The sequence below is a fragment of the Myotis nattereri genome (genome assembly GCF_964212035.1).
Source record: "Myotis nattereri genome assembly, chromosome: 10".
Lineage (NCBI taxonomy): Eukaryota > Metazoa > Chordata > Mammalia > Chiroptera > Vespertilionidae > Myotis > Myotis nattereri.
In genome coordinates, this window is record NC_138085.1 from 73,844,767 (window position 1) to 73,868,261 (window position 23,495).

A 23,495-nucleotide genomic window follows, 5' to 3' on the forward strand; every position below is an offset into this window, starting at 1 on the left:
AGGGGCAGGTAGACCAGAGCAACAGTGCCCTGGGCGTCCTTTCTTCACTGGAGGCAAGTTTAGATATTCGGGGCGTTCTAAGAAACCCAAGGCTTGGGGCTCCCGGGAGAAAGGTCTAGAAATAGATGAGCTTACTGGGAGGCTGGGAGGGAGTTCTCCGGCATGGATGGGACCCGAGGGACCCATATCACTCTCCAGTAGTGTTTTGCCTCCACATCCCTGCAGCCGAGAGTGCAGCTGGGGAGGGGAGGAGGCCTCGGGACAGGAGGTAGCGTGGCTCTGTGGCCAACCTGGAAACTGACCTGCCTCCCTTCCATCCAGCCTTCTTCCCCGGGCCTCTCTGCACCAGGTCACAACCCCTGCCCTCACCCCCCACCCCCACTCCTGTCCCAGCCTTTGCCCTCAGAGGTGAGGTCAGGTGAGGGAGGACCAGACAGTCAAGAACGCAGGGACCTTTGCCCTGAGTCAGTCCGCCCCTCAGCTCACCTGTGATGAAACCGGCGTGCAGACAGGTGGTGTGACGTGCAGGCTCCCGGCTAGCGAGGGGCAGGGCCACAGTCCAGGGCTCCTCGTGCATTCATTTTCTACACCGTGTTAGCCGCCGTGGGGCGCAGAAGTGGGTTGTTTTAAATACCCACATTTCAGTGCAAGGAATGCTGTCCTGCCTCGATGGCCCCCAGGCATGAACAAACCCGAGTCTGTCACGCTGCCTGGGCTGGACGCTGTGGCGGTGTTTGCTTGCTCTCTGACATCTGCACAGTCGGGTTTGGTTTTGTTAGGTGGACACCGATGGGGGTGGTCAGCCAGCACCCGCGGTGGCGGGCAGGAGACCCCGCTCAGAGCTCGGTGCCCACCTAGTGTGACAGTGCAGGCGGTTGTGCCAGGGTTACCTCGGCAGCAGGTGATCAGGTCTGCAGTCCAGCGGCCCATTGGAGTGGCCTGGGCACCACACACCCAGGGAGCCTGCAGGTGCCGGGGACAGAGGAACAGGCTCTCGCGGCCCAAAGAAGCTCTTTGTGCCAATGCACTGAGCTCGCAGCACAAACACCAGGTCCCATCGCCCCCTCCTCCTCTTCCTCTTCCTGTAGCTTCGGTTCCTCGTGGGACCTGGGTACGGGTACTGGCCGCCCCTCACCTGCTGGCAGGGGTGACCGAGGATGCATGTGAACCCCAGAGACCTGTAAGCCTGTGGCCCAGGTGCAGGGCAGCACCGGTAACATTGTGACTCCGGGATCGGCCCAGGACCTCTGCAGGCCAGGTTACACACGCGTGAACGAATGAATGGGTAGCAGAGGGACTGCTCAGGTCTCACAGGTGGATGGATTGGCCAGCTTAGCAGGAGGGGGGACCAGCAACCCCCCAACCAGCCTTCTAGGCCTGGAGCCACACCCTTGGGGGGGCCTCAGCCACGGCAACTGGGCAGCGTCTGCTGCAGGGACCTGAGCATCCCTCGGTGTCACAAGCTCTGCTGGGCCCTCCCTGGACACTGGCAACTTGGGGTTTGGTCTCCGTCACCGCTCCCCACCACCACCCCCTCTCCTGAGGACGCGCCTTCACCACTGTCCTCTTCTCTCCTCCTCGGGGCGCAGATCCTGGCCAACGTCTTCCTCTACCTGTGCGCCATCGTCGTGGGCATCATGTCCTACTACATGGCGGACCGCAAGCACCGCAAGGCCTTCCTGGAGGCCCGCCAGTCGCTGGAGGTGAAGATGAACCTGGAGGAGCAGAGCCAGCAGCAGGTAAGGCTCTTGGGTGGCCTGAGGGCAGTGGGCTGGGAGCTGGTCCGACCCGAGATGGGAGGGGGGGTGGGGGGAAGTCTGTGGGCCTTGGAGGTCCCCCACCAGGTCAGGTGCTCGCCGCCTGCCGCCACCTCAGGGGTCCCCCGCCTGGAAGGGCTCCTCCCGACTTCAGGGAGCTTCTCTTACTGGAAACTCACTCCCGAATCCTCTGTGCTTGGCCTAAACCTCCCTCTTTCCCTTTTCCAGCTTATTTGTGTGTGTGTCCTTATATTTAAAAACTTTTTAAAGAAATACATCACCCCAGCAGCCGCCAGTGGCTCCCTGTATTCCTTTCCCAGGGGAACAAGTGCTGTACGTTGAATGCTTGTGCTCCCTGGGCTTCTTAGGCCTCTGCCACTCTCTCAAGGTCGAGGGCAGGTTCGCATGGCCCACCTGGCCCACCTACTGTGCGCACAGAATTGCTCTCCCTGCAGCGCGACCCACGCCCTGGCCTCAGGCCCTCTGGGTGAGGTCCACCCGCCCAGGGCGCTGTCTCCTTCATGCTCAGGGCAGTCTCCCCACTGTCTCCTCCCTCTCAGTCATTTTTAACAGAGTAAAACCAGCCCGACCCCCGGGACCCCACCGTTTACATTTTTCTCTGCGGGAAGGGCCTGCTGTCCCGCTGTTTACCGGCCTCCCTGCAGCCCCCGTCACCGCAGCACCTCCCATCCTCGTGTGAGTCAGTCTTTCGCTCGTGTTTGGTCTGGACTCTTCTCAAATGCTTTTGAAGGTCCCCCGAAATTACGTCCGCCAGCTTCCTGTCATCCGGAGGTTATTTCTCCCTCACGCACAAACTCAAGTGGCCAATATATGATTCTCTGCCCTGGGAACCGTGCCTCTGCGTCCATGGGGTGCTGTGTGCGCTGGGTTCTCAAAATGCAGTTTTCGTGGACTCTGCCCCTCAGGTGGCCAGGGCTGTGGTTTCGGGGTTCCTCGGGAACGTGGGTGGTGGGGGCCCATCGGTGGGCCTCACATTCTCTGGACAGTGCCATTGGAGGCCCACACGGATTCATTTAGCTGATGGCCCTGGCTTCCTCTGTCCTGGAGGTGTGTTTTCTCGATCTGTTTAGCAATGAGATCTAGAAGCTTCAGAGCTGGGCCTCGGGCTCGTTTCTGCAGAAGGCAGGTTTTTGCCCTTGACCGGAATTGAACCTGGGACCCTTGAGTCCGCAGGCCGACGCTCTATCGGATAGAGTCTATCGGCTCAGAGTCTGTCCACTGAGCCAAACCGGTTAGGGCCAGGTTTTAGAAGGGGACACTCCCAGCCTCCACTGGGCCACAGGGCCAGGCTTAGCTCACCGTGTGTGTCCCCTTCTCCTCGGCCTCGGTCCTGTGGTTCCCAAGGAGCTGCTGCGGCTTAAACATATTTAAAGAATCCTCTTCATAGTGCAGTTTGAAAGGCCTTAGTTTCTGGTTTGTATGCTGTCTTTCTCGTTGGCATCTGGCCTCTCCTACTGTGGATGCATTCCTCAGGTTCTTGACATAAAAAAACACAAAGCCTGTCACCACTTTGCTGAGCCAGGAGTTGTTTCCTACAATCTCTGGGTGGTTTTCAACATACCGATCTGCGATCTGCGTCTCTCAATGTAAAGCCCGGGACATCTTCCATCCCATTGAACAGTGGTGGGCGGGGGCCTCCTGGTGTGGCGGGGAAGGCCCCTGGGTCTTAGACCAGTTCTCCACCCCTTAGAGCAGTGGTTCTCAACCTGTGGGTCGCGACCCTTTGGGGGTCGAACGACCCTTTCACGGTCACCTAAGACCATCAGAAAACACATATATAATTACATATTGTTTTTGTGATTAATCACTATGCTTTAATTATGTTCAATTTGTAACAATGAAAATACATCCTGCATATCAGATATTTACATGATGATTCATAACAGTAGCAACATGATAGTTATGAAGTAGCAACGAAAATAATTTTATGGTTGGGGGTCACCACCACATGAGGAACTGTATTAAAGGGTCGCGGCATTAGGAAGGTTGAGAACCACTGCCTTAGAGCCTCACTTTTCTCATCGGCAAAGTTGGGGGTATTGATACTCCCAAGTGGAAGTATTAGTACTCATCGTGCAGGGTTCCCTGAGTCCAACGGGAAACAGGCAGAAGCGCTTTGTCACCAGTGAGCTTGGAGTTGGTGATGGTCAGGCTGCAGTGCCTGGGCCGTGAGTCCCGCTTCCTAATGCTTCGTGCTTGCTCCAGGCAGGGTCGGAGCATGGGACCTGGGGCCTGGCACAGGGGGCCACCCTGTGTGCTGGGGACCCCCGAACGCCATAGAGCAGCCAGGGGGCACTGGCCCCAGGAATGAGAGGGCCCGGGAGGCAGACGGGAGATGCAGGGGAGGGGCACAAACCTACACGCCAGGCCTTGCTGGGACACAGCAGGTGTGTGTAAATGTAAGTGTCCATCAAGTGGAATATGCAGGGGAGGGGCACAAACCTACACGCCAGGCCTTGCTGGGACACAGCAGGTGTGTGTAAATGTAAGTGTCCATCAAGTGGAATGAATTTATCCAGCCCAGGTCCAGCTTGTGTGTGACCTTGGGCTAGTTTTTTCACCTCTTTGGGCCTGGGTTTCCCTATGTGTAAGGTATAGATGGTAATAAAACATTGGGATAAAATGGATAGTGTGTTAAGTCCCTTTGGAAATGAGAAAAGGCTTACCATTGGGAGGATCGGAATTCTCCTCCCACCCTGGCAGCTTCAATTTGCTCATATTTTCCTTAGGAGCTCTGTGACTGTGTACACAAGAGAGGTTTACTTGCCATTTTAGTTTTCTTTCAGTGACTTTGACAAGCTGGGGTATCGTGGTAATGCGAGGCTTAGGAAATAATTTGAGATGTCTTCCCTCTTTCTAATCCCTGGAAGAGTTTGAGGAAGAAGTGGGCCATGGTTAAGTGGTTAGCAGCATTCACTGGTGACACCCGGTGGGTCTATGGTTTTCTTTATGAGAAGATTCAGTTTCCTTCACAGATAAAGGTTTTTGTATTTCTCTTTGTTTAAGCTTTGGAAAGGTTGTGTGTGTTTGTTTGTTTTTCCCAGGGGCTTGTTCATTTCGTCAGATGGCGATCTCTAGGTTGCCAGATTTTTACTTTCAGTCCTTTGAAGGTGTCATTCCATTAGCCTCTGGCTTCCATCGTTTTTGTGGAAATGCCAGCCGTCAGACATACAGTTGCTCCTTTTAAAGTAATTGCATATTTTCCCCCTCTGGTTGCTTTCACAGTTTTGCCTTTGGTTTTTAGCAGTTTTACAATAATGGACCTGGGAGTTTGTTTTGTAGTTACTCTCTAGGTATTCGAAGAGCTTCTTGAATTGATGGCTTGATGACTTTGATCAGTTTTGAAAATCTTCAGCAAGTAGCTTTTTTTTTTTTTTTTTTTTTTTAGAAAGTATTACTGAAAGTATTACATATGTCCCCCTTTTTCCCCCATTGACCCCCTCCAGCCCCCCCTGCCCCAGGCCTTCAGCACCCCATTGTCTGTGCTCATGGATTATGCATATATGCATACAAAGCAAGTAGCTTTTTGTTGCTTCTGTCTGATTCTTTCTCTCCCTTCTAGGACTCTAGATGTTCTTATTAGACATTTTTACCACATTCCATAATTTTCCCCCCCTGAATCTTATCTTTCTTTTTCTTTCTTTCTGTGCATCAGATAGAATGTTTTTACTGACTTGACTTCCAAGGGATGAATCTTTAATTTCGGTTATTGTCTTTGTTGTTGTTGTTCTAGAATATCCACTTCATTTTAACACATACATTCCAGTCCTTTGGTTAAGTTCTCCATTTGGTCACCTATTTCTTGGAAAATCTTAAATATTTATTTATTTCTCTCCTTCCCGCCATGTGACAGTCTGATCTGTAGTCTTCTGAAAATTGGGGTGAAAAATAATAATACCATTGTCATGCGTTGTTTGAGAATCACATAAAGTAAGAACTCTGAGTCCAGAAGCCAGGAAGCCCTTTAGTGCGATTAGCTGTGGCCACACTGGCCCCTGGGGTCACCAGCTGAAGGGAGGGGCTGAGAGGGAGTGGGAGCTGGTTGGGGCTGGTGTGCCTTTCTCCATGGCGACCGTCGGGATGCAGGTTGCTTCCTCCCCAGTTCTGGGAGGGTTTATGTCCCAGGAATGTCAGCCGGCGTGTCCTCGGAGCTGAGTGTAGGCTGGGGGCAGAGGCCACACGGTCCCATTGCACGTTTCTCCTGGTGGGAATAAGAGTGAACAACAGATACGAGAACACGTTGGAAAGGGCTGCAGCACGTCCTAGGAGGACAGGGGACACATGGTTTGGACGTGGCTCCTGTGGAAGGAACTGTTGAGGCGCGTCCCACACCAGCCACCGAGCACTCACAGTGTTCATTGCCTTGTTAAAAAGATTCCCAATTTTAAAAATTCCCAGTACACTCTTTGCAGAAGAAGCCTCCTTTCAGAGGTTAGTTCTCAAGGTCCAAGTCTCACCGATGATGGGGTTGGCGTGTATTTATCTTGTTTCCTAAACTGCTCTGGGAGGAGGCCCAGTGTGTGCGGAGGGGAAGGCCTGCCGTGGCGGCTGTGTGGCCACCAGCAGGACATTCTCCTCCGGGCCTTGTCCCCCTCAGCCGGACAGTGAAGCTGGGGGTTAGCTGGTGTCAGGGCTCCCCTCCTGCTTCCTCTGATTCCATTCTCTTTGTTGTTGTCGCCTGGGAGGTTGTACTGTCCTCTGTGAAGGTGACCAACCTGCTGCTAATCGCCGGCAACTCCCGGGTGGCTGGGCCGCCCAGCACTGTCCCCCTGGGAAGAGGGAAGCAGCCCTGAGCCTCAGTCACAGGCTTCACCCTTTGCTTGGTCCCAGGCGGGCATGTCCATCTTGTTGACGGGCACATGGGTGAGGGAGCGTGTGGGTGATGGAAAGAAGTGGGATGGGGCCTGGGCTGCTGAAACCTCCCCGGCTCCAGTCTCCTCCTCTGCAGGGAGGGACTTAAAGCTCTGCGAGCGTGGCCGTGGCCTGCAGGGCCTCTCTTTGCAGCAGCTGAGCAGGAGTCTAACTCTGGGCAGTCTGATGGCATTTACCTGTGACCCCGGGTGGACCTCAGGCCTCTCTCTCCAGCTCCCCTTGGCTCCTCGGGGTGGCAGGGTGGAGCAGGAGGCCCAGAGGAAGGAACTGGAGTTGTTTTCCTTTATTCCATGGGCTCATACTCCAGGGTTGGGGACCTTGATGGTTGCTAAGTGCCTTGGCTGCCACCTGGCAACAGCAGGCATCCAGGAAATGCCCCCAGGACACACCTGTCAGCAGGTACACACTGCAGAATGGTGAGCCTTCCTGAACCACATGCAGAGCTGCTTCCCAGCGAGAGGGATGTGGTTGAAGGAGGATGTGGGAGAGGACGGAGGGACGACAGGAGGCTCGTGAGGCCTGCACGTCCTTTAGATTCTGTTGGTGAGGGAAGAGGGGGTGACTTCGGTCCCCGCCCTCCATGGGGAGGAAGCTGGGGCTGGGCACGTGGGGAGAGTCCAGGGCTGACCGTGCAGGGTTCTAGGTCAGCAAGTCGTCGCCATCCCCCACCTCAGTGAGGACCAGCGGGCCAGGCCACCTTCATCCGGCGCCTGGAGGGCCTGGTGGAGGTGACACTGGGTTGTCCGTGCAGCTCCTGGGGGATCCGTGACAGAGCAGCCTCCTCACTCTGCCTTGAACCCAACGCCCGGGGTCACCTCTGACCGGGGGTGGCATTTCTTCTTTGTGCCGAGTCTCAGGGAAGAACCAGCTGTTCGTTCACCGTGAGAGTCAGACGTCTCTCCTGGGAGCCCGAGCTTGGGACTCTGGACAGCTGGCACCGCTGGGCTCAGCTTCAGCTTCTCATCTTCCTGAAGGTCCCTCCTCTCCGACCTCTGCCCCAGCCTGCCCCACTGTTCCCTTCGAGACCTTTGGCTGCGAGGTGAAGGCGTAGAGCAATCTCGACCTTGAACCCTGTTCTCATGGGAGGTTGGTAGGGGAGAGGGGAGTCATGGGGAGAGAGAATGGAGCCAGCTCCCTTCTGGCCTGGGGTTGGGCTTCTAGTGTCAGTCCTCAAAGTGCCCGTTGTCCTGGCGACAGTGAGGCTGGGGCTGTCCTGGGAGCCAGTGAGGCGGGAAGAGGAGCTGGGGCGGGAGGAGCTCCTGCCTCTGCAGAGCAGCTCTGCCTCTTGCTCTGACTCGGTGCGTGGTGGCCGGTGGCCGCCGCACTGTCCTGCTGTGAGCACCCGGTGGAGGGGGCCAAGCGGCCGCCCACTAGGCAGGAACCACAGAGGACCGGCCCCCACCCCCACCGCCAGCCTTGGCAGCTGGTTGTGTCTTCAGTGCCCGTCGCACACAGATATTTCCGTTTTCGGTGTAGCCTCGATGCCTCTTGGCTTGAGAAAAGCCTGAGTGAGTGTCTCCTGGTTGGAGTAGGAATCAGTGCTGCTGTGCTCCCAGCGCCCACCCCGTGGGTGTCACTGCACGTTCTTATCCTGACCTTCCAGGCTGTAGCACAGCGGTTCTCAACCTTCCTAAGGCTGCGACCCTTTAATACAGCTCCTCATGTGGTGGTGACCCCAACCATAAAATTATTTTCGTGGCTACTGCATAACTGTCATTTTGCTACTGTTATGAATCGTCATGTAAATATCTGATATGCAGGATGTATTTTCATTGTTACAAATTGAACATAATTAAAGCATAGTGATTAATCACAGAAACAATATGTAATTATATATGTGTTTTCCGATGGTCTTAGGCGACCCCTGTGAAAGGGTCGTTCGACCCCCAAGTTGAGAACCGCTGCTCTAGCAGGACAAGCCACATTGCAGAGAACAGGCGGGGGGTGGGCCCGCAGAGGGACGCTTGCTGTGCCGGGTGGACGCGGGCACCAGGGCCGGAGGAAGGAGCGAGGGGCAGTGGCCGAGCCACGGAGACTCTGAGAGGCATTTGGAGTTGGATTTAAGGAGAACGTGATAGATGCGGGTTCTCGGGCGGCTTCAGGAAGAGAGGGAACCTGGGATGTGTGGTGGGAGAGCAGAGGGGATGGCCGAGGTGGGGCCGGTGGGGAGTGAGGCTGGGGGTGGAGGTGGCAGGTGATGGACAGTGAGGCTGTGGTGACAAAGCCCTCAGTGAGGACTCTCTCTCTTCCTCGTGTGGGAAGGACTGGAGTCGGGACCCACCGGAAGCTGGCTCGGGGCGGGGCTGGGCTGGTGGTGGCCGAGTGGGGGGTGGGTAGAGAGTAAAGGAAGGTGGGAGCGGCATGTGGAAGGAGCGCCATTGGACGGAGGCAAAGGCAGGGAAGCTCAACCACCTGAAAGCCTTCGGGGTGGAGAGGGGGTCTGCCCCTTGCCTGGGCCTTCGTTCCCAGGGTGGACTGAGCTGCCGTCCGGGGGTCCAGGACGGAAGCAGGTGTGTGCTTCCCCTGCAGACGCCATAGCATCCCTTCCCCCCAGCTGATCGCAGGTGCGCTCTCAGCACCGTGGCCTCCAGCAGCCGCTCTCTGCCCCTCCGTGTTGGCAGGCGAGCTGTACTTAATTGCTAAGTGTCCGCACTGTCCGATACGGCAGCCACTAGCCATAGGCGGCTGTTTAAATTAATTAAAATTAAAGAATTAAAGATCAGAGCCTCCGCTGCACCAGCCGCATCCGTGTGCTCAGTAGCTGGGTGTGGCGGGTGCCACCGTGGGACACACAGGCTCTGGCCCGTTTCCGTGGGGGTGGAAAGTCCTGATTGTGCTGTTCCAGAGGGCGGTGGCTTGCCCCTCGGGCCACGTCTCCTGCTTGACAGCTCATTAACTCACCAGCCTCCGGGGAGCACCTGCTTTGTGCCAAGCACGCTGTGAGGGCTCCAGGTACCGCACACGTGGCCTTCCGTGGGTCCAGAGGGCTGTCTCCTGAGACTGCGGTCACGTGGCCCCCACAGCGGCCCCGCCCGTCTCTGGAGATGGCAGAGGAGTCCAGGCGAGTGACCGAGGCTCACGTACTCTGTGTCCCCTCTCCCGCAGGGGACAGCTCTGGGCTGACCCTGCGCCTGTGTGGCTCCTGGTGGGACTGGCTAGTCTGGCCCCACCACTGCGATGGAGTGTGGCTCTGCTTCCCCTTGGAGCCCACCCCCTGGGAGACTCCGGAGCCTGTTCCCGCTCGGGAAGGTCTTGTGGAAAGACGGCTGGTGTGAGTGACGCAGCCTCTCTCTCTCTGAACTCCCACGGCCGCGGCTGAAGACAGCAGAGCGCTCCTGCCCCCGGAGGCCAGTCACTCTGCGGTGACCTCCCGCCCGCCCGTCGGAGCTCCTGGGAGTACTGTTCACCTCTGACCTTCCCAGCTTGAGGACCTGCACAGATGACCAGTGACTGCGCTTGAGTGACCGAGGTGGTGTGGTCCCCTCGTCTACGGGGCGCCACCTGCCCTGTGGACAGACAGACGGTAGCACTGGGGTTTCCAGATGGCACACGAGGTGGCGCTGGGGCTCTGGCCTCCCAGGGCTAGCGGGCCAGGTCCTCCTCCTCTTCACATCCTTCCTCCTCCTCTTCACATCTTTCTCCTGACGCCTCTGCTCAGGTGGGCAGGGCAGGAGGGGCACCTGGTGGGCTCCAGTGACTGTATGGCTTCCAAGTGGCTTGGAAGCTCCAAGGACCCGGGCAGATCAGGACCAGAATAGACATGTCTGTGGACAGCTGTGTGCTCACAGCCTGTGATGGGTTGTCATGACATGCATTTGTGTGTGTGTGTACACACAGCACAGATGTAGGACACACCTGTACATACATAAGGACACACCCCCCCTCAGACAAGCAGGTACCACACAGACACCACACCGTATGCACACACAGCCACCTGGGCACTGCTGGTGCCTCCCCTTCCCTCTGCCCTTTTACAAGGATGTTGTAGACACGCAGCGTCTACTCAGCAAAGCTCATTTCTCTCAATCCCTGCCGGCCCCCTGGCTGTGATGAACTCCCCAGTGCTCACCAGAGGGTCAGCTGGCGTAGCTTGGGGCTCCTGGGAGCAGTGCCGGCCGCCTTCCTCCGTCCCGTGCCAGTCCCGCGCCAGGGACAAGGTGAGCCCTGGCACGAGTCATGGCTGAAGGGGCTTGATCACCTCCCTCCCGCAGCTGGCGAGGCCATGCTGCCCGGCTGCCCCCCAGGTCACAGACCACCTGGCAGCTCAGCAGATCCCTGTTCCCCGAAGAGGAGATCCCAGCCCTGGGGGTCAGGAGGCCGCGCCTCTGGCCCTGGGCCGCCGTGACCACTTCTTCCCGGGGTGAGGACACCATGCTCCTGCCCCAGCCAGTCCCTGCCCAGCTGCCTGCTCCCCACCGGCGGCCGGGCGCTTCTCCCAGGACGGTGCAGTGTTTTCTGTGCCTGGGAGCCTCCAGGAGGCACTTGTTTTTCCTTTTTGGGACTCGTTTGGTGCTTTTCCCAGAGAGGGTCAGGCCTTGACTTAGCTCCTGTGATTTTAGGGTAACCATCAAAGCCTGTGGGGACTCCCTCCTGTGGCCTCTGGCGGGTCGGGATGGGAGTTCACCGCGTCTCAGGCAGCACACTCTTCACGGGAGCTGTTTGGACTTTAGAGACGTTCCCAGCAGCCTTCTCTCGGGGGCCTCCAGAGCAAGGCTCCTCCTTCTCCAGGCAGCAGCTGCCCTCAGACTGGAAGCCTTTCTGAGGCTTCTCTGGGCTGAGTCCCAGCCACGCAGACCCCCCCCCCGCCCCCCCCGCTCCGCCCCCAGCTCCTCCCCTCATGGCCAGTCCCTGGCGAACCGAGGGCGTGAGTTCCCTTGTGGGGTGGGCTCGCGGCAGGTCTCCGCCGCCTCAGCCCAGGCCCTTGGCGTCTGTTAGAGACCAAGGGGCTGGTGCCGGTGCCTCTTCAGGCTGGGAATGTGTTTGAAGTCGAGTCGCGTCCTGAAGGGCTGTCGGGCTGCTTTACTGCCGGTCTGGAGACGCTGTGCCTCTCCCACTCTGTTCTCTCCGGTTGATTTTCGGGACTCGGATAGCGATGCTTGCTTTTGCCCTTGCCAGGATCTCCCCTTTCTAAGAAAACTGCTTGTTGCCATGGACCAGCCGGGGTCAGGGTCACCGCTGGAGGCAACAGGAAGTTCTGTGTTTATTTCCAGTTCAAAAAGTTTCTTTAAAAAGCAGCAGCATAACACCATATATAGCATTTTGGAAAACATTTTACGTTTTCTCTTAACTCCATCCCCCAGCTGCTCTCTGCCCCCGCCCCCCTCCCGCCCCCATCCCCTGCCTTTACTTAGACGTACGTGGATCCCGCGTCCCCGTCGCAGAACACAGTCTGCGTCCGCCCTGCTTTTCCCTCATTTTCTTGTGGCCACATTTTTACCGAGACCAGTTTAGGCGGCGTGATCTTCCCCCCAAAGGGCGCGTCCCGGTTTGATCAGCCATTTGCTGGCATTTGGGCCGCCGGCAGTGTTTTCCACGCGTGTAGTGACACTGCAGCGAGCTTCCCTGGCACGTGTGTCTTTTTACTTCTTCTGGGTTATTTTTTAAAAATATATTTTATTTTTTTACAGAGAGGAAGGGAGAGGGATAGAGAGTTAGAAACATCGATCAGCTGCCTCCTGCACACCTCCCACTGGGGATGTGCCCGCAACCCAGGTACATGCCCCTGACCGGAATCGAACCTGGGACCTTTCAGTCCGCAGGCCGACGCTCTATCCACTGAGCCAAACCGGTTAGGGCCTTTTGGGTTATTTTTGCTGGATAAATTCCCGGAAGAGTCATCAATGGGTCAGAGGCTGGGAACATGCTTGTGACTCCCAAAACATGTAGCAAGTGCTATTTTAGGAAGAGCAGGCTCTGCCTCGGTGCTGGGGAGGGCCAGCCACATCCCTCCGCGTTGGCCCCTCGATGTCGGCTACCCGGGGGTCTCTCTCCCCACCACCCTGCTTCTCCTGTGGGGCCCATCGGACAAGGGCGCCTGGATCCCAGCCTCCTTCCTCCTCCAGGAACTCGTATGAGGTGCTGGGGCCTTTCCCCTGGGCCCGAGCATGGATGTCAGGGATCCTCTACGACAGCGGTTCTCAACCTGTGGGTTGCGACCCCTTTGGCGGTCGAACGACCCTTTCACAGGGATCGCCTAAGACCATCGGAAAACACATATATAATTACATCTTGTTTTTGTGATGAATCACTATGCTTTAATTATGTTCCATTTGTAACAATGAAATTGGGGCTCACCACAACATGAGGAACTGTATTAAAGGGTCGCGGCATTAGGAAGGTTGAGAACCACTGGCTTAGAGTCTCTGAATCGAAGGGCAGGTGATGTCAGCGCCAGTAGACACACCCAGGACGTGGGCAGAGGGAGAGGAGCAGGCCTGGGCAGGGCTGGGCTGGTGGGTGAGGTTGTTGAAGGGTGTGTGGGGGGGGGAGTGGTAGGAGGGGCTCGTCTGTACTGGAGGGGACATGAGGAGAGCAGGGAAATGGGACCAGAAAGGCCGGTGGGTGCCCAGTCAGGCGGTCCGGGGCCTCTGGAGGAGCGTGGTGGGTAGAGAGCGCCCTCGTCCTGGGCACCGCGCGGAGGACGAGCAGAGCCGCGGAGGTGGGGGCTGGATCTGACTGTCACAAAAGTCCTGGTTGTGACTGGCAGGGGGCGCCTCTCCCTCACTGCCCACTGCCACGCCCCCTCTGCCCTGTGCCCTGAGCGCCCTCTCCCGTGGAGGCCCTGGCGGCTGCCTTCTGCTCCTTGCTCTGTCACGTGCTTGTCCAAACCAGTTTCATCACCACGACTCGGGTGGCCTCTGCCTGCTGACCGTGTTGAGGGGGAGAAAGGTTTCATAAGCCACACGAGTCAGCTGGCAGCCTTCATGTACGACCACAGCTGCTTTCCTGTTGTTCAGATCGTTTATGCTTTCAGTGTGCTCATGCTCCTGAAAAAAGTTACGGAAATCATACAACCCAGTGACGGTTCCCTCCCTCCCCCACCGAGCGCGGCCCAGGGCCTGGTCACACGGGGATCCCGGGCCGTGTCCTGGGCTGCACTGAGGCTCCTGCTGCTGAGCCTGCGCCGTGCTGGGAGGCGGCGGTTTTCAGGGAAATTGGGACTGTGGTCGGGGCATGGAGCACCTTACAGGACTTGATTGGGATCCCCAGCTTCCTACCCCAGCCTGGGTGCTCACTGCTGCCCCCCGCTGCCCCTTCTCCCTGGGGACCCCAGCAGCTCTGTCCCTCAGCAGCCCAGGAGAGCTGGCAGCGCCCTGGTCTCTGGTTTGAAAATCCTCTTGGCCCTGGCCAGCGTTGCTCAGTGGTTAGTGTTGGCCTGTGCACCGGAGGGTCTCCGGTTCAATTCCCGGTCAAGGGCACATACCTGGGTTACAGATCTGATCCCCACCGTGGTCAGGGTGCATGTGGGAGGCAACCAATCCGTGTGTCTCTGGCACTTCGATGTTTCTCTCTTTTTCCTCTCTCTCTACCCACTTCCGCTTTCTCTAAAAATTAATCAAGTGAAAATGCCCTCACTCTCAGGTGAGGGTTAAAAAAAATCCTCTTCCAGGAGAGTCCTCAGTCCCCGAGTCAGGGGGCGGTCCCTGTGCCCCACCCGCCCTGGGTTCCTTGGGCTTCTCATTCCTGAGCTGCCGCGATGCCCTCCCAGAGGTTTCTGACGGTGGGCGTTGCGGTGGAAATGCGAGAGTGATAGTCATGGCCACTGTGAGTGCTCAGGTTGGGCAGGCGGCCATGCCTCGTTACCGCCATGTGAGTCACTCTGAGAGAGAGGATTGATTTTGCCCATGAAACAGATGGGAGGTGGGGACCTCCTGTGCTGTGGTGGCGAGCAGGTGGGGGCTCTGGTCTGCAGACCGTCCTAGGGGAATGGGAGGGGCTGCCCCACAGCAGATCTGTCTTCTGTCAGGGGGGCTGAGGCCCAGTCCTCTGGCTGGTAGGGGCTGGGGTTCAACACCAGATCCTTGGGGGCCTCTTGGCTGCCCACCCAGGGGAGGGGAGGAACGCCTCCTGCTTAGGCCTGCCCCGGGGCAGGACCTGTCACACTCCCTGTGGCGGGGGGATGCCTCGGAGGCCCAGAGCCAGGCTTGGATTTCTTCCTGGGCTCCCAGCTCCCATCAGCACTCCCGCCAGTGCAGGTGCTGCCCGTCCTGGGCTGTGCTCCGGGGTCTGTGGGGGGCGGGCGCATGGCTCCTGGCTGACGTTGCCAGAATCGGGTGTTTCTTCCCGGAAGTGCTTGAGCTGCCCCTGGATGGGCACCAGTGAGACCCCGAGGTCCCCACTCACTGCCCTCCCTGTGCCCACAGGAGAACCTGATGTTGTCCATCCTGCCCAAGCATGTGGCTGACGAGATGCTAAAGGACATGAAGAAGGACGAGAGCCAGAAGGACCAGCAGCAGTTCAACACCATGTACATGTACCGCCATGAGAACGTCAGGTGTGCCGGCTCCGCACGGGCTGCGAGAGCAGGACGGGGTGGGCCCTGTGGGGTCAGCTGAGCGCTGCGGGGTAAGGTCCCCCTGGGACTAGAAGCAGAGCCGTGCCCAGTGTGAGCCCCCGTGTGAGCCGCCTTGCTGACAGGCATCGGGGCTGAGACGTGCTTTGGGCTCGGTGGTCCAGCCCCGTTGCTGTACCAGCATCACCCAGAGCCAGGAAGTGGCATCTGTGAGGCCACCCAGCATGCAGGGCCAGCGCTGGGCTCCTGCCTTCCTCCTGGGGCAGGGGGGAGGCAGCCTTGGAAGGGGCCCCTAGAGGGAAGCCCACAGGATAAGCTAAGTGCCAGAGCCCCAAATTCACCCTCAAAGCGCCAGAGTCTCATGGCGTTGGGGATTGAGCAAGGACCTGCTTCCCCGGGATCCTGGCTGCCCTGGGTTGGAGCAGGAGCTGGCAGGGCGGCAGGGGTGCGGCGGGGCCTCACCACGGTGCCTCCTCCCTGCAGCATCCTCTTCGCGGACATCGTGGGCTTCACCCAGCTGTCTTCCACCTGCAGCGCCCAGGAGCTGGTGAAGCTGCTCAACGAGCTCTTCGCCCGCTTCGACAAGCTGGCGGCCGTGAGTCCCCTCGCGGTCTGAGCCGGCTCCGTGGGCCCCTCCCTCCTGTCCCTCCTCTGCTTTGTCCCTCCTCCCGCCACAGCCGCGCCCTGCCCTTTCAGAAATACCACCAGCTGCGGATTAAGATCCTGGGCGACTGTTACTACTGCATCTGCGGCCTGCCTGACTACCGGGAGGACCACGCCGTCTGCTCCATCCTCATGGGGCTCGCCATGGTGGAGGCCATCTCGTAAGTGGGTGCCGCTGCAGGGAGGGGGCGCCTGGCCCGTGGGAGGAGCAGGTCTGTCGTGGTGGCCCAGAAGCCCCAGGCCCCGGAGGAGTCGGCTCAGGCATGTAGTGCGGGATGCAGCGATGTTACGTGGGACGTAGCGGGGACATGCGGGATATAGCGGTGATATGTGGGACCAGGCTGGGGGCAGTCCTTCTGCCCGCTCAGCTCAAAGGCAGGCAGAAAGCTGGGGGGCACCCAGTTGGCCGCTTGGCCCAGAGGAGAAAAACGCGTGTGGGATCCCTCCTGTAGGCCAAGGGGCAGGGGTGAGGGGGCCGGCACCTGGTGCGGCTTCCCCTGACCCTCCTTTCTGTGTCCCTGGCAGGTATGTGCGGGAGAAGACGAAGACCGGGGTGGACATGCGTGTGGGGGTGCACACGGGCACTGTGCTGGGGGGCGTCCTGGGCCAGAAGCGCTGGCAGTATGACGTGTGGTCTACCGATGTCACTGTGGCCAACAAGATGGAGGCCGGTGGCATCCCCGGGTGAGTGTTCCTTCCCAGCGGGCAGGCGTGAGGTCGGAGGGGACAGCCATCCCTCAGGCCTGCGGCTCGGACAAGGGCCTCCTCCCACCAGGAGCCGTGTTCCTTCTCGGGTGCCCGTCTCCTTGGTCTGAGGTTGGCTGTGGCCTCTCGTGCCTGGACCTCTGCAGCCGTGTGTCCTCTCGTCCCCTGTGCCCACTGGCGGGGCTGCCGGGCTGATGCCATCACACGACGGCAGTCAGAGTGCCAGCCTCCCCGGAGGGCGTTTCCGTGATGGCCAGCAGCAGGCTCGGAGGAGCGGCTGGCCGGTTACAGAAGCGGCTGGGCCAGGCCCTGCCTGCGCTCAGGGCAGACAGGCTGAGGGCTGCTGAATCCTGACCGCCTGGGCCAGGGAGCCCCTCAGACAGTCACCAGCCTCTCCCTCGGGGTGACTCCCAGAGAAGGGTCCATTGCCCCCGAGAGCAGGTGCAGACTTCTGAGTGTCCTTCTCATGTGTACTCTCAGCAGCCTGTGAGGACACAATGTTATTCCTGTCTCATGGACTTACACTGAGGCTCCGAGAGGGGCAGGGGCCACAGTGCCCACACAGGACCCCCCTGCCTCTGACCCGGGTGGCCCTCTGTCCCATGCACCCGGCAGCCTGGGCCGGAACAGGGGGCGGGTGAGGGCCCGTGCTCAGGGCCTCTGGCTGCGCTGCAGGCGCGTGCACATCTCCCAGAGCACCCTGGACTGCCTGAAAGGAGAGTTCGACGTGGAGCCCGGCGAGGGGGGCAGCCGCTGCGATTACCTAGAGGAAAAGGGCATTGAGACCTACCTCATCATCGCGTCCAAGCCAGAGGTGAAGAAAACCGCCTCCCAGAATGGCCTCAACAGCTCGGTGAGTCCCCCCCCTCCCCCCCTGCACTGGGGGATGGGAAGGAGGGGCTGGCGGAGGGGTGACAGCGGACTGGGCGCGGCCTGGTGGCGGAATGAGCTGTGAGGTGCAGGTGGGCATCACAGCGATGCCGAGTCCCGCTGAGCAGGTGGCTCGAGGCCTCTGTGCAGAGGGCCAGCTGGTGTCTGCGGGAGGTGACTGTCCTGTCCGCCGCTGGGAACGCGTGTGGTGCTCTGAGCGGCTGGGTTGCAGGGAGGGTCCCCGCAGGGAGGAAGCAGTGGAAGCCACAGGAGTGACGTGGATGCCAAGCGGGGAGCAGAGGGAGGGCGCGAGGAGGCAGTGGGTGCCCCTCCTTACTCATCTCAGCCCCTCCTGGGCCCAGGCCGGCTCTCCACTCACCTTTTATCTTCGTTCATGTGAAGGTGAAGCTGTGAACAGTCTCATGTCGTTAGTTATTCCCAAGGCAGGACACTGTTAATGTGGCTGTCAGCCAGGTGAGTGTCTGAGAATCGCACATTCATGTCCACCCTCGGAGGCTCTCCCCAGCTCTGGATTCTAGGGGCGCTTCCTGAGAGGAAGGGCCCGTTGCCATATGACATGCAGCAGCTGTTTTATCAGGCGTCCCTGCCTGCCAGCGCTTGGTACGCCCTCTCAGGGAATGTAAGTGTCCTGCTGGAGCCGGGTTCTCTCCCCGCCATGGCTGCGCAGCCGCCGTCAGCCGCTAGGGGGCGTGGGGCAGGAAAGCGGCAGGACTGTCCTGAGCGCAGGAAGAGCCTCACAGCTCTGCAGGTCTCCGACATTCGGAGCACCCCGCCTGCTCTACAGTCAGGGAGACGTGAGCGTGCGTGAAGGGTGTGGGAGGGTCACGGGAAGTCACAGGAGCAAACACAGTTCCTTCGCGGAGATCTCCAGGGTTCAGTGGAATGAAGTGAGGAGAGTGTGAGCAGGCATCTCCCGCTTATACCCACCCTGTCAGTCTCACTGTCCGACATGCCACCTCTGACAACCCCCAACCTGAGATCCCAGCCCCAGCCAGCGGCCCCGCACGCAGCTGCAGCCACGGGTGCGTCTCCAGGCGTGTGCCGAGCAGGCAGCTCGGAGTTCCCAGGCGACGGCGCGCTCCTGCTCTCCACTCGAGCCTCCTCATCAGCCTTTCCACCTGCCAGTGGCCGCTCCGTTTTTTCAACTTGCTCACACCAGAAGCTTTGAGGATCTTCTTGCCCCCCCCCCCCTTATTTTTATTGATTTCAGAGAGGAAGGGAAAGGGGGAGAGAGAAACATCAATGACGAGAGAGAATCATTGACTGGCCGTCTCCTGCACGCCCCCGACTGGGGATCAAGCCTGCAACCCGGGCATGTGTCCCTGACTGGAATCGAACCCGTCCCTGGGGCCCTTCATCCGGCAGGCCAATACTCTGTCCTCAGAGCCAAGCAGGCAGGGCCTTGACCCCTCTCTCTACCACCCAGAGCAAGTTCTGTTGGCACTTCTTGAAAGATAGAGCTCCACCCGCCTACAGCTACCATCCCCGTCCGTGCCACTGTCATCTCGTGTAGGATTCCTGCAATCGTACCCCAACCAGTCACCCTCTTCTGTCCTTGCCCCTACCCTGTTACGTGAAATCGTGTCACTCCCCTGCTCAGAACCCTCCATGGGTTTCCTGTCTCACTCAGAGGGGCAGTGGTCAGCCAGGGTCAGGCCCTCACCGCCGGTCCCCTCACTCACTCTGCCCGGCAGCCCTGGCCTCAGCTCCCCCAGTTCATGCCTGTTCCAGGGCCTTTGCACCAGCTGCTCCCTTCATGGAATCCTCCCTCTCCCGCCCCCCCCCCCCCCCCCGCCATCAGCAGGCCTTTATTGAAATGTCATCTGCATGGTGACACCTCCCAAACCTGTTCTTTGTAGAACACTCGGCAATCCGTGTCTCCCGACTTCCTCCTCCTCCAGAGCACTTTCTCTCTCCTCACGTGCTGTGACCACTTTACTGACTGCTGCTGACTGCCTTTCCTCCCTAGAATGTGAGCTCCCAAGGTCAGGGCATTTTGTCTGTATCGCCAGGAATGAGATCAGCTCCTGTCACACAGTAGGTACTCAGTTAATGCTTATTAAATGAATGAATGACTTCCCTGTGTGATAGGGTTTAGTTTATTTTATCAAGGAACATTGGTTTGTGGAATATTCAGACTTTTGGAGGCATCTGACAGGGCTCCGCACCAGAAAAGACCCCTGTGAATCACTGAGCCGTTGAGATACTGTTTTAGGAATAGGAATGGGAGTACTGGGACAAGTTTTAATATTAGAAATTAATACTAGAAAATTACAGCATTTAAACACTAGAGGAGGAATTGAGTAGTGAAGTTTCCAAGTGTACAAGGCTTCTGAACGCTAGCGAGGAGATTGCAGACTGCAGGTAGACGCACCACAGGACGGTGGGCAGCTGGCAGTGTCTGGAGTCCCTGATGGCGCTGCTTCCACTGCAGGCCCTGCCAAACGGAGCGCCAGCGTCCTCAAAGCCCAGCTCCCCTGCCCTCATCGAGACCAAGGAGTCCAATGGGAGTGTCCACACCAGCGGCTCCACATCGGAGGAGCCCGAGGAGCAGGATGCCCAGGTATGTGCAGGGCTGAGGGCCAGGGTGTGGGGAGGTGACTGTTGCCGCAGGAAGAGTCCTGTGCTCAGAGTTGGAGAGCTAGCTGCCAGCCTGGGCTCTGCTCCTTGTTAGCAGTGTAGCCCTAGCAAGTCACCTTCCCCCAGCCCCAGCCCCAAGCCTGCTTGTCATTTACATGGGGTAGGAGTGGGTAACATCAAAAGAGGTACTCGCCCTGGCTGGGGTGGCTCAGTTGATTGGGCGTCATCCTATGCACCAAAAGGTTGCTGGTTCGATTCCCGGTCAGGGCACATGCCTGGGGTTGAGGGCTCAATCCCTGGTAGTGGGGGTGCAGAAGGCAGCCGATCCATGTTCCACTCTCACATCGATGTTTCTCTCCCTCTCCCTTCCTCTCTCTCTAAAAATCTTTAAAAAACACACAAAGAGGTGCTTACCTCTGAGCCTTGCCTAGCTCTGATGTCCCAGAGTCCTATAGACCGAGCGCAGCAAAGACAGCCATGAAAAACCCTAGTTTCCAGGACTGTTTTGGGAGTCAGACTTCAGGGCTGAACTACGCTCACTTCTCTGACTAGGTCCACACCCCACAGGCCCCATGCCCAGATGCCGATGGGTGTGGCGTGTCACCCCCACCCTCGTAGCAGGATGTGCTTGGACTGCGCTGACCAGCAGGGGTCTTGCATCCCGATCTCTGGTTCGAGAGCCAGGCAGCGCTCCCCGAGGAGGCTGCCGTTAGGGGTGACCACTGCAGTTTCTGTGGGGGCCACAGGGCCTGGGACAGTGTCCCAGGGAAAGCAGAAGGGACCGCGGCTCTGGATGCAGACCCAAGCGGGAGGAGCTGCGTGGGCGCACTGGGAAGACTTTCCCTGGAAAATGGTTTCTAGAGCCAAGGGACCCCCCCCAACCCCCATGTCCTCCTCCAACTGCATCCCACCTGCCCCCTAACGCTGCCTCGCTGCCTTGTAGGCCGACAACCCCTCGTTCCCCAACCCTCACCGGAGGCTGCGCCTTCAGGACCTGGCTGACCGGGTGGTGGACGCCTCTGAGGATGAGCACGAGCTCAACCAGCTCCTCAACGAGGCCCTGCTCGAGCGGGAGTCCGCGCAGGTGTAAGTGCCCACCGCGCCCCGGCCCACCTTCCTGACAGGCCCAGGCAGAGGTGGCACTTGCGTCTCACGGCTCATTTCCACCACAGAGTGAAGAAGAGAAACACCTTCCTCCTGTCCATGCGCTTCATGGACCCCGAGCTGGAAACCCGCTACTCGGTGGAGAAGGAAAAGCAGAGCGGGGCCGCCTTCAGCTGCTCCTGCGTCGTGCTGCTCTGCGCGGCCCTGGTGGAGATAGTCATCGACCCCTGGTGAGGGGGCCCTGCAGGAGCCCCGAGGCCGGAAGGGCGGAAGGCGACAAGCTTCCTAGCCAGAGGCGTGATGTGGGTGCCTCAGCTGGAGCCTGATGTGGGGGCGCAGCACTGCTCTGTTCCTTGCCCCCCCGCGGAGCAGCACCAGCTGACCTCAGGCCCAGGGGATGTGGGGGCTGTACTTCACTCTGCCCCCTGGGTTCTGGACTAGCACTAGCATCAAAATGGGGGTCAGACCAAGGCTGAGGGACAGGGGGTCTGGGGATGGAGACCCGGCTAGCTGGGCCTCAGTGGTTCTGGGATAAGGAGACAGAGGCTGGGGACACTCCCCATCTTCAGTCACCAAGGCCAACCTGGTTCCCTTTCTTGGCTCATTGTAGGAAGCACGTTTAGGCTCAGGTCCAGACTGGTAGCTCTAACACCGCAGCCAGTCCTCTGGGGCCAGGCGTGTGTTCTGGAGTCCTTGGCTTAACTGCCCAACTGAGGACGAGTCCCTCCCTCCCTGCCCGAGCCAGTCAGCAGCTCATCCTGCTCAGGGATTGATTTCCCCAGCAGGAAGGAGCCAGTGTGGAGCCTGTCCCGTTCGTCTGGGGAACTGTAAAGAGCCTAGGACTCCGTCACATGGGCCTAGGTCCCGGACACGCTTTACTATTGGTTGTGACCGCAGGCCTGTCACTAAGGCAGAGGTTCTCAACCTGTGGGTCGCGACCCTGTTGGGGGTCAAACGACCTTTTCACAGGGGTCGCCTAAGACCATCGGAAAACACGTATATAATTACATACTGTTTTTGTGATTAATCACTATGCTTTAATTATGTTCAATTTGTAACAATGAAAATACATCCTGCATATCAGATATTTACATTATGATTCCTAACAGTAGCAAAATTACAGTTATGAAGTAGCAACGAAAATAATTTTATGGTTGGGGGTCGCCACAACATGAGGAACGGTATTAAAGGGGCACGGCATTAGGAAGGTGGAGAACCACTGCTCTAAGGGCTCCTGAAGCATCAGCTTATAAAGCCAGAGCTGACGAGGCTAATCTGAGGATAATAGTACCTGCCCCGGCTAACTCAGGGTTGTTGTGAGGCTCAAATTCACTCATTCATTCACAAGTATTTACTGTCTACTTCATGCCTGTGGCTAAGGTCTAGGGATGTAGCAGTGAAGGTAACAAAAAAATCCCTGCTCCAGTGGAACTTACATTTTAGAAGGGGAAGATAAACGTGAACAATTAAGTAATCAGAATATATATGCAGACAGGATAAGTGCTACAGATACAAGTCAAGTGAGGAGAGAGAGGGATGCTGGGGGTGAGCTGGATTTTGGCTTGTTTGCATTTTTATAGGATCCTCAGACCAGGAACCGGGTGCAACCAAGAATCAGGCACTGGATTAGCAACATCATAGCTATGTGGCAGCATGCTCATTCCTAAGAATCCCTTCTCAGGTGTTACTAGGCTCTGCCCAGGGCATCTGCGAGCCTGCCTCCTCTGGGAAAGTCCGGGGTCAACAGTGACAGCTGGGGAGGGCCGCACGTTCCCAGACCCCACACTCAGCGTCACATAGAACTTTCCGGTGCAGGCTGGTGCCTTCTGCCTCCTGTCCCTCTCTCACCCACCCTCACTGCTCCCTCCGGTCCCTCCTCATTGACTTCTCTTTTACAGGCTGATGACCAACTATGTGACCTTCGTGGTTGGGGAGCTTCTGCTTCTGGTCCTGACGGTCTGCTCGCTGGCTGCCATCTTTCCCCGGGTAAGTGGCACTCCTTTCGGCCCAAAAGCCCTTGGGAAGTGAGCGTCACTCCCTGTGAAAGTGAGTACTGACGAGTTATGAATCCTACCAAGTCCTTACAGAGGACAGATCTGTTAGAATGGTTCAGGACTATCCACTCATTCAGACTCCACAGTGAGTCATTCACTGACATCGCTGAGCACCCCCTCGGGGCCGGGCTCATGGGCTCTGCCGCGGGAGCGGCCTGAGTGTGTAAGCCGGAGTCTAGAGAAACGAGAACCTGTCGAACAGCAGTGGAGGCCCAGCTGGAAGGTGGGTTGGCCCTGACTGTGGAGGACCTTGAGACCCAGAAAAAAGGACGAAAACTTACTTCTCTGAGCGCTGGGGTACATGCAGCATTTTTATCAGAATGACCAAACCAAAGT

The 23,495-nt window shown here is 58.3% G+C and overlaps 1 protein-coding gene across 3 annotated transcripts in view; it reads left to right on the top strand.

Annotated features, from left to right (window-relative positions):
• The window catches only part of ADCY3 (adenylate cyclase 3), a gene marked incomplete at its 5' end in the record, with an annotated part of 49,072 nt that overhangs the window by 14,998 nt on the left and 10,579 nt on the right, over positions 1-23,495 (top strand). For 2 of the 3 annotated variants that reach the window (XM_081101283.1, XM_081101284.1), the window contains 10 exons: positions 1,590-1,739; positions 15,014-15,144; positions 15,646-15,757; positions 15,859-15,986; positions 16,351-16,509; positions 17,206-17,383; positions 19,856-19,984; positions 20,945-21,087; positions 21,174-21,335; positions 23,004-23,091. In XM_081101283.1, coding sequence (XP_080957409.1) covers positions 1,590-1,739; positions 15,014-15,144; positions 15,646-15,757; positions 15,859-15,986; positions 16,351-16,509; positions 17,206-17,383; positions 19,856-19,984; positions 20,945-21,087; positions 21,174-21,335; positions 23,004-23,091 — 1,380 coding nt within the window. Of the gene's footprint in view, positions 1-1,589; positions 1,740-15,013; positions 15,145-15,645; positions 15,758-15,858; positions 15,987-16,350; positions 16,510-17,145; positions 17,384-19,855; positions 19,985-20,944; positions 21,088-21,173; positions 21,336-23,003; positions 23,092-23,495 lie in introns of all 3 variants that reach the window. The other variant, XM_081101282.1, reaches the window with a different exon arrangement.